The sequence below is a fragment of the Littorina saxatilis genome, linkage group LG9, assembly GCF_037325665.1.
Source record: "Littorina saxatilis isolate snail1 linkage group LG9, US_GU_Lsax_2.0, whole genome shotgun sequence".
NCBI classification, from domain to species: domain Eukaryota; kingdom Metazoa; phylum Mollusca; class Gastropoda; order Littorinimorpha; family Littorinidae; genus Littorina; species Littorina saxatilis.
In genome coordinates, this window is record NC_090253.1 from 36899394 (window position 1) to 36915578 (window position 16185).

Below are 16185 nucleotides of genomic sequence, written 5' to 3' on the forward strand. Positions count from 1 at the left end.
TTCTTTTTTTCTTTTTTTTGTGTGAGTAAGGTGGTGTGATTATCAAGCCAAGAAAAAAGAGGATTAAAACTCATTAGATTGATTTTTTATTTTAAAGTAAAGTGCTTGAACTGTGTAATTTTGATGTGTGCCTTTATTTTCTCCTGTAGATTCAAATCCATACTGTACTTGAGATAATACATAATTTACGAAAAATGCATACCCTCACATTAGGCGAAATGAAAAAAAGTTCGCCTGCATATACAATCGCCAATATCATAAATAGAGAATACTAGATGGCTTGCTGTGTCGTACCAGATTTACACGAGTTGCTTTTTTTAAATATTGAACTGCGAGCGATAGCGAGCTTTTCAATATTTGAAAAAGAAACGATTGCTTAAAGGCACAGTAAACCTCCCGTAAACCATCACATATACTGTCAGGCTTTTACACACAGTACAAACACCCTTCCATTTGAACGCTCACCAAAAGGGAACATCCTAGGTGCCCTACGTAAAGAGCGAGCAATTTTTACAGAATTCATTTTGCGCCGATTGCTCAGAGACAATCGGACCGTGTTGCGTTTTGGCGCCAGACCTAACTTTTAAAATCTAAATAATAAATTGACAGCTTATTACACAAACATTCTTAAATCATAAAAGAATTCGTTTTTCATCAAGACAAGATCAGTACAATTCAAAGTTTTGAAAGTTTGAAACAAGTCGCGTAAGGCGAAAATACAACATTTAGTCAAGTAGCTGTCGAACTCACAGAATGAAACTGAACGCAATGCAACGCAGCAAGACCGTATACTCGTAGCATCGTCAGTCCACCGCTCACGGCATAGGCAGTGAAATTGACAAGAAGAGCGGGGTAGTAGTTGCTCTGGGAAGGATAGCACGCTTTTCTGTACCTCTCTTCGTTTTAACTTTTAGGCTCCAAGCCAGCTAGGCCTACCGTGCACCCCCCTCAGGATCCAGCTTCAGTAGGCTAGATATATTCATTGGGGTCTACTGAACACGTTTTGACAAGTTCGCCACGAAAAAACTCATTCCCACTACTACTTATGTCCCTTTGTTTAAGGGTACCCCCTCGAACGCTAAATTTATCTGTGAAATCACAACAATGCACAGCTGCAATAAATGAACAGAGAACCGCTTTTTTGAAATTAAAACAGTTAAGTTGATCATTAATCTTGTAAAAAATACCTATTACAGTGTTCAGTGTTTGATAGGTTGGCTGTAGTGATGCTTGATAGGCGCGAACCCTCATTTTCACAGTACGCAAAGCTTGTCAACTTTGATGAGTAAAAGGTTTCAACAAATTTGGGTTCTCTGTTTCCTTTTTTAGAAACTACAATGTCTTTTGATAATTTCAAGCCACATTTGGAATTCCTGAGAGGATTTGTTGCGACACCAGATGAGATATTTCTCCCCTACCCCCTAAACGTGAAATTTTAGGAAAATGTCAAAAAACATTTTTCTTCAAATATTCATGATAACTTCTCACTGTTTTCCAATCAAATAACAAAAGTAATCACATTGACGACCAAAACAGTTCATTTATCCATCTTTTAACAGAACTACAACATTATTATTGTCTTTTTAAGACTAAAATGTAAAAAATAAAACAAAATGTTCAGATATAGACATCAATTCTAACTGTCTCTTACATATAGTGCTCTTGCTTCATAGTTTTCATATACAAGGTAGATTAACATAAGAAAGACAATCTAAGAACTAATGTTTCTTCATGTAAGTGCAGAATTTTAGTCATAAATGCAAATGTCTCATGAATCAATTTTAGCTTTATAGAATTAACATGAAAAAGTCATTGCAAAAAACTCTGTCAACTTTTCTTTCACACACACACACACACACACACACACACACACACACACACACGCGCGCGCGCGCGCACACACACACACACACACACACACGCACACGCACACACACAATCTTAAGACTGTTTTTGGAGCAAGAAAGGACAAGTTCGTCCGATTCACAGTCAGATTCATATTCAAGTGAATCGTCCAGTCCATTAAGGAACAGTGTTGCCTCCTTCTCCTTCTATCCTTCCTCGTGAACCTCGGTGAGCAAGCTATCAACAATTGTCTGTGAAAGAACCAACTCTTCATTTTCTTCAGTCCAAAGAGGCTTAAGGATTCCATTGTTCAGCATCCTTCCATGACTATCAGTGGGTTTGGGAATCTCTGGGAGTGGCAGGTGAGCGCGCTTCCATGTGGCTGTCTGGTAGTTGGCCCTTCTTGCATGTTGTTTGGGGCTTTTGTGGCATAGAAGGCGCTGACTGAGTCACAGCCAGTAAAGGCGAGGAGAGAAAGCAAGACGGAACAGTGAGGTCGCGGGAGTTCTTCTGCAAGGGCAGCAATAATGAGCAAACGTTACCTATTTGTTTTGCCCGTGTCAAAGAGCAATGTGATTTTTCCTAGCTGGCCAGCATAATGCAAGAGAATGAAGAACACGTCGCTGTTTGGACTCTTTACTTTGATGGTCTTGTAGCCTTTTTGAAGGCCACACTGGCAGTACACGATGATTCTTGAGTCCGTTTCTTCTTGGCTGGATGTGAGATCATTCAGTAGTTACCTTTCTGTCTTGATGCCACCAGATGACGTGAGCGTGGTTGCCTTGCCCTCGCTGACCAGAACAACATTCCTGCCTTTGAGTTTGTCTGCCATGGCATCCCTGCTCCAAACTTCCAACAGAAATCTTATGAATTGCGACTTTTTTCCCGTCATTTGACAAGAAGGCTGCCCAGTCACCCGGTCTCTTCATGCTGTCTCCAGAACCCCTCATCTGTGCTCCAGACGAAATCTGTTGTCTTTGCAAGAACTCACAGACTTGCAAGCAGATCTGTCGAAACTGCCTTGTTGGTACCTGAGCCATTCACAAAGGCTAGAAGACCATCAAACAAAGAGCCCAGACAGCGACGTGTTCTTCATTCTCTTGCATTATGATGGCCAACTAGGAGAAATCACATTGCTCTTTGACACGGGCAAAGCAAATAGGAAACGTTTGCTCAACATCGCTACCCTTGCAGAAGAACTCCCGCGACCTCACTGTTCTGTCTTGCTTTCTCTCCTCGCCTTTACTGGCTGTGGCTCACAGTCAGCGCCTTCTATGGAAAGGAAAGAGAAAGGTATCCGGTCAAAATCCTGCAGCAGAAACCCAAGTTTGTGAAAACGTTCAGAAGAATAGGAGAATCATGGGAGATGAACAAAGAGCTGCTGGATGTGCTGTAGAAGTTCAAATGCTCAATCTACGGTGTCACAGTGTCGATGCAGTACGCCAGATGCTGGTGGAGAAACATGACTCGGGTGGAGTCATTCGAGCGGATCTGAACATTGACCTCGCCACATTTGCGCAGAAGCAGCTTGACTCAGCAGGGGGGCCAGCACTGTTAAAGTTGAGGCGGCACTGTCATACCCTCATATGTTGATCAAAAGACCATCAAATAAAGAGAGCGACGTGTTCTTCATTCTCTTGCATTATGCTGGCCGGCTAGGAGAAATCACATTGCTCACATTTCTGCCCTGCCACAAAAGCCTCAAACAACATGCAAGAAGGGCCAACTACCAGACAGCCACATGGAAGCGCGCTCACATGCCACTCCCAGAGATTCCCAACCCCGCTGATGGTCATAGAAGGATGCTGAACAATGGAATCCTTAAGCCTCTTTGGACTGAAGAAAATGAAGAGTTGGTTCTCTCACAGACAATTATTGATAGCCTGCTCAAAGAGGTTCACAAGGAAGGAGAGAAGGAGGAAGAGGCACAACTTTTCTTTGAAATTCTGTGCAATGACTTTTTCATGTTATTTCTATAAACCTGAAATTGACTCATAAGACATTTGCATTCATGAGCAAACATTCTGCACTTACATGAAGAGATTGTCTTTTACATTTCTTAGATTGTGTTTCTAAATCTTATGTTAATTTATCTTTAATATGGAAACTATGAAGCAAGAGCATTATATGTAAGGGACAGTTAAAATGGAATCCTTGAGCTTCTGTGGACTGAAGAAAATGAAGAGTTGGTTCTCCCACAGACAGTTATTCATAGCCTGCTCGGTGAGGTCCACGATGAAGCAGAGGCGGAGGCACCACTGTTCCATAATGGACTGGACGATTCACTTGAATCTGAATCTGCCTGTGAATCGGACTAACTTGTCCTGTGAACTTGACTTTCTTGCTCTTAAAACAGTCTAAGATTGATCGTGTGTGTGTGTGTGTGTGTGTGTGTGTGTGTGTGTGTGTGTGTGTGTGTGTGTGTCTGTGTGTGTGTGTGTATGTGTGTGTGTGTGTGTGTGTTTGAAAGAAAAAGTTTACAGAGTTCTTTGCAAAGACTTTTTCATGTTATTTCTATAAAGCTAAAATTGATTCATGAGACATTTGCATTATGAGCAAACATTCTGCACTTACCTGAAGAAACATTAGTTCTTAGATTGTCTTTCTTATGTTAATCTACCTTGTATATGGAAACTATGAAGCAAGAGCACTATATGTAAGAGACAGTTAGAATAGATGTCTATATCTGAACATTTTGTTTTATTTTTTACATTTCAGTCTTGAAAAGACAATAATAATGTTGTAGTTCTGTTAAAAGATGGATAAATGAACTGTTTTGGTCGTCAATGTGATTACTTTTGTTATTTGATTGGGAAACAGTGAGAAGTTATCATGAATATTTGAAGAAAAATGTTTTTTGACATTTTCCTAAAATTTCACGTTTAGGGGGTAGGGGAGAAATATCTCATCTGGTGTCGCAACAAATCCTCTCAGGAATTCCAAATGTGGCTTGAAATTATCAAAAGGCATTGTAGTTTCTAAAAAAGGAAACAGAGAACCCAAATTTGTTGAAACCTTTTACTCATCAAAGTTGACAAGCTTTGCGTACTGTGAAAATGAGGGTTCGCGCCTATCAAGCATCACTACAGCCAACCTATCAAACACTGAACACTGTAATAGGTATTTTTTACAAGATTAATGATCAACTTAACTGTTTTGATTTCAAAAAAAGGGTTCTCTGTTCATTCATTGCAGCTGTGCATTGTTGTGATTTCACAGATAAATTTAGCGTTCGAGGGGGTACCCTTAAATAAAGGGGCATAAGTAGTAGTGGGAATGAGTTTTTTCGTGGCGAACTTGTCAAAACGTGTTCAGTAGACCCCAATGAATATTAGTCACCTGGCTGGCTATAGTGGGAGGGTTACTTTTGGTGGTCACATTAGATATTATGTTTTTTGGAAAGTTCGTTTTATTTGCAGCCACAGTTCGGTAAACGACAAATGGCTAAACCCAACCACCTAAGAATGAGAAGCGTTTTTGTAACATGACCCATATTCTGCAAAATGCAGCCATGACGCAGGGGGTAGGTTACAAAAAAACGTCATGTACCGCTTGACTGCATACGGATATAAGCAAATTATACCTTAAACGAAAGCTAAAGATTGTTGCCATCAGGCAGCAAGTAATATGCCTAATTCGTATACACAGTTTTATTTTTAACAACATCTGTATAACATGCGGACGACAAAACAGGAAATGCCATTTTCTCAATCGATATGTATAGCTAACTGAACGCCTGGTTGAAACCGCAATCAAAAACATCTTGAAAATTGTTTATTCTCACAGCTAGAATTATTTTACATCAACAATTGTTAATTTACTGAGGAAAACAACAGTCGTATAAGATAAATAATGGATGATTCTGAATCAACTCCGAAAACCGAACCGGGTCGAAGCAAAAAAGAGTTTACACATACACAGGCTTGAAAAAGGATAATTTGGTTCAATCTGTTAGATTTTTACCCATAACGTTAAAGATCAGCTCAATATAAAAGGAAAGTGATCATTGTAAAAGGATTTTGCTATCGCAAAATAATTCAACTTCCGGTTTTACCACATGGCGTCCATAATATTATCAATTTATTACATAGCGTGCATTTGTCAGAAATTATACTAAATGTTAGAAGCGATCTTAAAGTGAAATTAACGTTTAATAAAAGTATGCGCATTTACTTATTGATTGATATATGACTAAAATAATGGACATGTAATTTAAACGTACAAAACGACATTTTGTACACTACCTCTCTAAAAAAACGCGACTATGACCGACCGATATGTATGTGTAAATTAGGTCATTGTTAGTGATGAAAACGGGTTTTCTTTAAAAGATAACACGCAAACTGTGAAGTTCAAGGCCATAAATGATTTTAGTACGACTTCTTCAAAACAGGTCTGTTTTTCACTCCACCAGTTTCAGTTTTAATAAAATATATGTATAGCTGTCATTTTCAAAAAACCTTATCTGCAATTCACTTAACCAAATACACCATGAACCCAGAAGATATTAGAGTGAGACACTTTACAGTGAAATATGTTATGATTCCCCTTATTTCAAAATATATGCATTTTAATTGGCAGACACGATTCACGTCGTAGGTACGTGTCGTCTGGTGAGGCAACTGTTAGCATTTTTTGTCGTAAGAATTGACATTTTTAAACATAAATCATGGACAAAAAACTAATTCTACAAAAAGTGCAGGTTTTCTTGGTATAGTCAGTTAAAGCATCTTAAAATTCAAGAAATTGTGCAATTACGTGTATGTATTTGAAATGGCAGACAATATTGAATGAAAGTGATTTTTGACTGATTGAAACCCTACCCCCACTAACAAAATGGGCCCTGAGATTAGGGGTGTTAGTTAAAGATGACTGAATAATGGCTATGCTTTTCCCCTAAAGTATTCAAAACCTAAACATATACATAGGCAATATGTTCTACGTTAACACAATTAACTTTTTAAACATATACATATGCTTAGTACACGATACTTCCGGTTTTTCTACCGGATGACTTGTACATTTAGGGGGTAAACACCTTATCGTAGAAAAAGCTTTATTTTCAAAAAGTGCAAGTAATTATTAAAAATCATACATAATATTTATATATAGGAGTTAATTTTCCTTCGAAAGTCATTTGTTTCAAGTGGCAGACAATGTCAGTTGGAGAGTTACATGTACGTAAAGCGTATAACTGTTGTCTGTGATTAGTGCATTGTGGACACATTGGCACCATTTGATCCTAAATGCTAAACGATGTCGTGATCATACCACAGTTTTAGGATAATTTTACACCGCATCGATTACTAAATTGATGGTAGAATTTCACTGATAAATTCTATTTCTGGTAGCGTCAGTGCCGTTATCTTTTTCTTTTTGTAATAAGGTAATAACGAATGAACCACGTGTCACACTCTTATGCTAGTCTTTAAATGACAATTCCAATTCTAGTAAGTTAAAAGGCATGTATTGCGCGTTACATACATTTATACCCCCCCTCCCCCCCCCCCCCCCCCAGGATTACAATGCAAGTAAACACATATAAAGAGATAGTAACGTTTTACATGGTTACACGTTCAGAAGTGAACGTAACGTGTGGTTTAACAAAATTACTTGCACATACAATAGTAAAGTCTGTCTGTGTGTCTTTGTTTGTGTGTTTGTCTATGTCTGTCTGTGTGTTCGTATGTTTGTCTCTCCCTCTGTCTGTCTATCAGTCTGTCTATCTCTCTCTTTCTCTCTGTGTCTCTGTCTGTCTGTCTGTGTGTGTGTGTCTCTCTCTCTCTCTCTCTCTCTCTCTCTCTCTCTCTCTCTCTCTCTCTCTCTCTCTCTCTCTCTCTCTCTCTCTCTCTCTCTCTGCGAGGTAGGTGCACTTAAAGAGAAAGCAATACAGAAAGAAATGCATTTCTCTACCAAGAATGAAGTTTGTCTGTCTGTGTGTTTGTGTGCGTGTTTTTTTGGTTGCGTAAGTGTTTCTCTATAAGCATCTCTACGTCTTTGTTCGCGTACATAAGTGCGTGCGTGCATGTGTGGGTGTTTCTGTGTCGGTTTGTCTCACTGTGTGTATGTCTATCATTTTGTCGGTATGTTTGTGTATGTGTCTTTGTGTGTGTAAGTGTGTGTGTGTGTGTGTGTGTGTGTGATTGCAATTATTCCTCCTTTTTACATTTAGTCAAGTTTTGACTAAATGTTTTAACGTGGAGGGGGGAATCGAGACGAGGGTCGTGGTGTATGTGCGTGTGTGTGTGTGTGTGTGTGTGTGTCTGTGTGTGTGTGTAGAGCGATTCAGACTAAACTACTGGACCGATCTTTATGAAATTTGACATGAGAGTTCCTGGAAATGATATCCCCAGACGTTTTTTTCATTTTTTGGATAAATGTATTTGATGACGTCATATCCGGCTTTTCGTGAAAGTTAAGGCGGCACTGTTACGCTCTTATTTTTCAATTAAATTGGTTGAAATTTTGGTCAAGTAATCTTCGACAAAGCCCAGACTTCGGTATTGCATTTCAGCTTGGTGGCTTAAAAATTAATCAATGACTTTAGTCATTAAAAATCTGAAAATTGTAAAACAAAAAAAATTGTTATAAAACGATCCAAATTTACGTTCATCGTATTCTCCATCATTTTCTGATTCCCAAAACATATAAATATGTTATATTTGGATTAAAAACAAGCTCTGAAAATTAAAAATATAAAAATTATTATCAAAATTAAATTTTCGTAATCAATTTAAAAACACTTTCATCTTATTCCTTGTTGGTTCTTGATTCCAAAAACATATAGATATGATATGTTTGGATTAAAAACACGCTCAGAAAGTTAAAACGAAGAGAGGTACAGAAAAGCGTGCTATCCTTCTCAGCGCAACTACTACCCCGCTCTTCTTGTCAATTTCACAAAAATAAACAGATAATGACGTCATTTTAAGTGGCACAAACGTGTACATGAATGCCTTCCCTTTCGAATGATTTACAGTTATAGAATTTCTGTCAAGCGGTTTAAGTTTTATGTCCGTTTTATGAACCCAACCCTCAAAACAAGAATAGTAACGCCAAAGAAGGAAAACATACACACAAACCAACGTTTTTCTCACCGGTGGTTTGGAATATTGCCCCAAAACTTTAGATTTAGTGTTGTGGTGTTAAAATCTATCAGAAAAATGTGCTTGCTAACGTGACGCCAAAAAGTAACCAAAACGGTCCTTAGCCGACTGACTATATATCTAGCCTACTGAAGCTGGATCCTGAGGGGGGTGCACGGTAGGCCTAGCTGGCTTGGAGCCTATTTCTGAGCGTGTTTTTAATCCAAACATATCATATCTATATGTTTTTGGAATCAGGAACCGACAAGGAATAAGATGAAAGTGTTTTTAAATTGATTTGGAAAATTTAATTTTGATAATAATTTTTATATATTTAATTTTCAGAGGTTGTTGTTAATCCAAATATAACATATTTATATGTTTTTGGAATCAGCAAATGATGGAGAATAAGATAAACGTAAATTTGGATCGTTTTATAAAAAGGTTTTTTTTTTTACAATTTTCAGATTTTTAATGACCAAAGTCATTAATTAATTTTTAAGCCACCACGCTGAAATGCAATACCGAAGTCCGGGCTTCGTCGAACATTACTTGACCAAAATTTCAACCAATTTGGTTGAAAAATGAGGGCGTGACAGTGCCGCCTCAACTTTCACGAAAAGCCGGATATGACGTCATCAAAGACATTTATCAAAAAAATGAAAACAACGTCTGAGGATATTATACCCAGGAACTCTCATGTCAAATTTCATAAAGATCGGTCTAGTAGTTTGGTCTGAATCGCTCTACACGCACGCACACACACACACACACACACACATACACCACGACCCTCGTCTCGATTCCCCCCTCGATGTTAAAACATTTAGTCATAACTTGACTAAATGTAAAAAAGAAAAGCCCGGAAGCAGGGTCACGCAAGGTCGTGGTTCTCGTAGCAGACGACGATTTATGTCTATCGCCAGTTCCTCTGAACAGTCAAAAGCAATCGCTAGAGTTCTTGTGAACCACAGCCGTTTGTTTCGTGCATAGTCAGAGGTACATAATAACGTGCTATTGCAGATAAGCTCACATCGAGTCGCATTCAAATTACTAACTGACGACTACATTGTGAAAAAGGGAAACTGGATCACACGGGTTCACGATGGCTCAGGGGTAAGATAAACCACGCAAAAATAAATTCTTTGAAAATTGCTCGCTCTTTACGGAGGGCACCTAGGATGCTCCCGTTTGGTGAGCGTTCAAATGGAAGGGTGTTTGTACTGTGTGTAAAAGCCTGACAGTATCTGTGATGGTTTACGAGAGGCTTACTGTGCCTTTATTATAACTCTCTTATTCCTTTGAGGATCGCGCTCTCCTAACGTTGCGTGTTTCTTTTGATTACTTACGATAGAAAAGGCATATAATCCAAATACCTAAAATCCGGAAGACGTCAAACATCATCACATCATAATCATAGGACTTGTCCCGGAAAGTTGTTTTAGTATTGTGGTCAAAAGACTCAACAGTACCTCCTTTAAAACTACTGCCTTCCAAGATTGTTGCTGTACTGTTGTTGTTGTTATTGTTGTTGTTCTTCTTCTTTGTACATTCAGTAAAGTAATGACTGTATGTTTTAACGAGGGCGGAAGATGAAGTTTGTCTCCCTAGGTATGTGTGTCTGTGAAAAGCATATCTCAAAACCAAGAGGACGGATTTTTATGAAAATTGGTTTACACATTTTTGAGAGCATTTGCTTGTTATCGTTTTCTCCGATTTTTGATAACGCTATTTGATGACGTCGTATTTGCCCGTTTGTAAAGGTTAAGGCGGCACCGTCACGGCCTCATTTTAAAATCAATTTATTTTGAATTTTTTGTCACACGCCCTTCGACCCAGTCCGGACTATAGGATTGCACTTCAGCTTGGTACCTTAACAATTTGTTTATGTAATGTGCAATCAAAATTTTGCCGCTTTTTTCGCTTTTTTTTTTAACAAATCGGAATTTAAATCAGTGTTCGACTGTCATCGTTTCGTGGCTGGAGTGTCGTCTTGGCTTCTGTGCTTGACTGAATGGTTAATCACGCTTCAGCGTTCTTGTTTTTATTGCTTTTGGTCATGTTTTTGTACTTTTTATTTGTTCGTTCTTTCTTTCTTTCTTTCTTTCTTTCTTTCTTTCCTTCTTCCTCTCTTTCTTCCTTTCTTACTTTCTTCACTTCGTTCTGTAGGGAAGAAACAACTTGAACCTCCTGTGTACTCTGTTCTCGTTTTAAACACAGCATACTAGCGACGTATACAAACCTGTTCTATTCGTTTGGTACAGGATTTCAGCTGGGAGAGACGCCTCGAAGCGTACAACGGACGGAACGTGACCGTGAAAGAGTCTGCAACAGTGGTCAACACTGACAGTCAGCAGAGCATCATGATGACCGCCACTGACGAGAATTTGAGAGGAACATCCTTCTACAGGGCTGAGAGTTTCCATGATTTCAATGCAGTGTGTAGTATTCTTTTGTAAGGACGAGAATGAAAATCTCGATATTATTCTCGTCTTATTGTAATAGGACGAAGAGAAGATACAACAAATGTTTTGTGTACAACTTTTATTTTTATAGGACGAAGCGAAAAGAGAAAACAATCTCTTATGTGTTTTGCGTACAACTTTGATTCATTTACATTGTCTTTGTGTTACGGGGGTGGGCCTTAGAAAAATAGTGTGTTTTTTCTTTGTTCCGTACATTTGTTTCTGTTGTTGGGCTTGGCACCACCTGCTATAGGTTCTAGCATTTAAATGCCTCTGACAATGGCTTGTTGTAGTTTTATTGATCAATATTTTCAATATAAAATCAGCCAGGATGACAATTTCATTATGCTCAAGGTAAACTGCTCTCAACACAGAACAGAGATTTTCTAAAGCAGATACCAAGCTGCATTGATGGGGCTCTTTTTAATTTCACTTAAACAACGTGCTGTTCCAATTGGGCACACAGTGTGACAGCTATTGATTGACTGGAGAGAGATATGGAGAGGGTGAGTGGAGGAAATATGAGTGCCAGAAACATTATTTTGCATGTTACGGTTATTGAAAAGTTCAATACAAAAGAGGGTTTCATGTTTTGAATCTGACACTGCCAAACATTTTTTTTCTTCTTTTTTACGGGAGCGAAACATAGTCTTGCGTCTTGAGGATTGAATGTGTGAGTCTTGATCGCTCAATAATTAGGCTATTGTTTTCCTTTCCAGAGCATGGTGGCCTTGAAACCAGTGGGCAGCAAGACATGCTTTCTGACCACACCCAGAAAGTCCTTCGCTGCCACCCGCCGAGAAATCAGACGGAGAGTCGCAGGCGTAAGGCACCTTTAATAAACGTTTTGAATTGTATTTCAGTTAAGTTAAAGGAATACTGTCCTTCCTCTGCAAACCATTTTGTGAGCCACCGCAGATCTCTCCAGGTCGGTAAGGAGCGCTCTTCCAGTTATACACACGGGCGCACGCTCGCGCGCGCACAGACGCGCACGCACACGCACACGCACGCACACACATACACACACACACACACGCACGCACGCCGGCACGCACGCACACACAAAAAACCACACATAAATACACACTCACACACACACACACGCACTCACGCACGCACGAACAGACGCACGCACTTACACGCACACACAAACGCACGTAAACAAGCTCTTACAGACATACACAAACGCACGCACACACATGTACACACACACACACACACACACGCACACACACGCACACACACACACACACACACACACACACAAGCGCACACACAAGCGCACAAACACACACACACTCACACACACGCAAGCACGCACGCACGCACGCACGCACATACACACACACACACACACACACACACACACACATACACACACACAGCTTACTATTCTATCTGCCAACAATTTCAGAAAAAAAAATGAAGTCTTCACTCAACAACCGCCTGCCAAACGGTTGTGTGACGTGTCTAGTGTGTTGGCGAAGTGTCTTGTGCTTGTCACTTCTCGCTTTCAGCCCTCACCGCTGGCTAGCACCGTCTGTCCTTTTTAGGACAATGCGAAAAGAGAGCAGAATGCGTCAGTCTCTCCTGCCAGTACAATAACCTCTCCACAACAAGCCCTATGTAGTGCCTCCATCGCGGCGACAGGCGTAAACTGGGTACCGCAAGGCCCCAGGCTAGACTACAAGGACTCGGAGGAGGTTGGCCCCTAGACGTGCGGCATGCGGGCCCACCGGTGTGTGGAAATGCCCAGGTGCCCACGAACCAACCTCCAGCTATGGGTCAAATAGCCGGGCAGGATAGGCTCGTCAACCCTGGCAGGCAGCTATCCTAAGAGAAGACCACTCTGAATTCAAAACGAGGGTAGAGGAGGCTCATCATCCATGGAAGGAAACTCGTCTAGGAGAAGGAAAACTCCGAAATGAAACCCACGCAGTCCCTCGAAGACGGAACGGCACTGGCCTTTTTTAGGCGGGGAGCAGACCGGGTGCCTACGCTATCCTCGACAAATGGTTGTGTCATCAACGAAACGAACTCAACAACCTGGCGCTTGAGGATGGCACCGAGCTTGACACCAGTGGGAACGATCTCCTCGACGAGTTTTGCACGGGGATGAAATTCGTCAAACTCACGAACTACCCCACTGGTCCAAGTAAGCTTTCAGAAATTGACGTATTACTGCTGTTTGTGTGTGTCCGGATGGGGTGTGTTGGGGGATTCAGTGTGTGTGTGTGTGTGTGTGTGTGTGTGTGTGTGTGTGTGTATGTATGTGTGTGTGTGTGTGTTGTGTGTGTGTATGTGTGTGTGTGTGTGTGTGTGTGTGTGCGTTGTCCTATATAACATTTTAATTTGGTTTGATGTTTCTTCTTCTTCTTCGTTCGTGGGCTGAAACTCCCACGTACACTCGTGTTTTTTGCACGAGTGGAATTTTACGTGTATGACCGTTTTTTACCCCGCCATTTAGGCAGCCATACGCCGTTTTCGGAGGAAGCATGCTGGGTATTTTTGTGTTTCTATAACCCACCGAACTCTGACATGGATTACAGGATCTTTTTCGTGCGCACTTGGTCTTGTGCTTGCGTGTACACACGGGGATGTTCGGACACCGAGGAGAGTCTGCACACAAAGTTGACTCTGAGAAATAAATCTCTCGCCGAACGTGGGGACGAACTGGTTTGGTGTTGTAAATGGCTATTTCAATAAATGGGTGCATGACTTGTTTTCGTAGATTACCATTAACTTTTAAACTGACATATATCTTTCTAATGCTGGTAGATTGATTGAATTAGTTTTGTATATTTTCAGTTGCGTTGGTATTTGAAAATATATCAATCACCGTTTTGGGGTGTTTTATCTTTCGTTTGAAATGTGAATAATGTCTTATTGCCTTGAAAAACGTGTCGTTGCTTGTGTTGGATAGTTTATTGATTCGTATTTCATTTCTGTAATTGCCTAAAGGTGGTAAGAAATTTTTTCATGTTGAATCTTAATTGTTTTCATTGTTAACTTTCAGCCGATGTATATCCGCCACACTACCCGCCCATGTGGTGTCTGTGGGGGCCAATCTGGATATGGATCAAAGTCGAAATCTCTATAACCATCTTTGTAGGTGGCTTCGGTTTCTTCCCTTGAGGACACTCTCGCGAGAAGAGCACGTGACAGAAATCGGGTGACCACGTGACCAGAATCGACGAATTTCAAATGCCAACAATATGATTGTATTACTTTGAGCTTTAAAAATAATAAGGAGATAGGAAAAGGGGCAATTGTGACTGTCTTTTTTTCTCTGCTTTTATTTACTCAAACAATCTGGTTGGGTATGGCATGCCAAAAAACCAGCAACCACGATTCTATTTTTAGTTTGCATTAACAAGCAGTGTGTAGGGACGGGGGTAAGTGTGTGTGTCTCTCCCTTCTTCTGTATTTCTCATCCCAAGTCTCTGATTTGGCTTAAAATGCCAAAAGTACGGTTTTTTTTTTAATTATTTGTAACTAAAACCAAAAAGATGATGTGGGGATATTGGGTTCATGTCGTCCACAAACTGGCTGGGCTTGAGTAGGGGAAGGGCTCCTAATATGGACCACTTTTTGTTTCATGCTGATAACTAGCTTGTTTTCTTGCGAAGAAGTTGCATTTTGTGTTTGGTAGTCCTCCTCTCTTAGGTTAACCGTTAGGCCTAATTAGAGTGAAATAGCTTTGATAAACATTTAGCAAATATTAAATGCAGAAAAAAATCACAAATGGTCCATATTAGGAGCCTGGGCGCCTAATATGGACCCGTGAAGCGGCCTTCACGAATCACTGTAAAAAGCACACTATACTTCAAAATAACATTATACAACTTAGTGTACAAGTCAGACTAATTGAAATATGCTTTAGATTGATCTGTTTTGGGTTGATCAGAGCATTATTTTGAAGCACGCCAGGAAACTAAAGAAGCTTATCAAACACAGAGTGAAAATAAGTCAAATTATCAACTTCCACGAAAAGAAGATTTTTTGTTATATTTTTTTTAAATCTCGAGGGCTAGTTATAGGTTATTTCCAGCAAGCTTCTTAATGAATGAATGAAAATAGCCTTTAGCTTTTATTTTCTTCGATTTGTTGAAGGTGGTCCATATTAGGGGACTCGCACATACTTTGAAATGTTGCTATTATTGTTTGTTTGCAGTAGAAACTCGAGGTGAACACTGCTAAAATGTAACAAATACGGACTTAGCTGTCATATATAGCAATTTTTGTGTGATAAAAGCTTTGGCTGTGGACAGAAACGAGTCCGTTTTAGGCGGCAAATTTAGAGTGAACGCTGCCAAAAGTGAAAAAAAGAGAAAAAGCCTAACGGTTTTGAGGTTTGTGTTTCTGGAACTGTTTTGACATGTGCAAGTTATTCAGAGAGGGTGATTACAGCGAATAAAACTGTTTTGAGCGTTCTAGCGCCGTTAGTTTGTCAGAACCGGAGGTGGTCCATATTAGGAGCCGGTCCATATTAGGAGCCCTTCCCCTACGTTTGTCACGAAGAAAGATGCGACGTCGTCTTTTCAGCTACACTTTTAAGCACATGTCTGTATTTTTTTGTTGAAGCTAAATTAAAAAAAATTAAAAGTAAACGACACACTGTTTTCTTAATTGGGAACATGACTGGTATGACGTGTGTGTGTGTGTGTGTGTGTGTGTGTGTGTGTGTGTGTGTGTGTGTGTGTGTGTGTGTGTGTGTCTTTGTGTTGGTGTCTCTGTTTGTTTGCCTGCATGCATGCGTGTCTGTCTGTCTGCACAAGCTTCATCCGTGT

The 16185-nt window shown here is 40.0% G+C and overlaps 1 protein-coding gene across 1 annotated transcript in view; it reads left to right on the forward strand.

Moving 5' to 3' along the window:
• The window catches only part of LOC138976910 (uncharacterized), a 12635-nt gene extending 401 nt beyond the window's left edge, over positions 1-12234 (forward strand). Inside the window, exons 2-3 of the mRNA XM_070349804.1 lie at positions 11195-11368; positions 12115-12234. Of these exons, the coding sequence (XP_070205905.1) occupies positions 11195-11368; positions 12115-12234 (294 nt within the window). The remainder of the gene's footprint in view (positions 1-11194; positions 11369-12114) is intronic.
• Positions 12235-16185: the final 3951 nt, after the last annotated feature.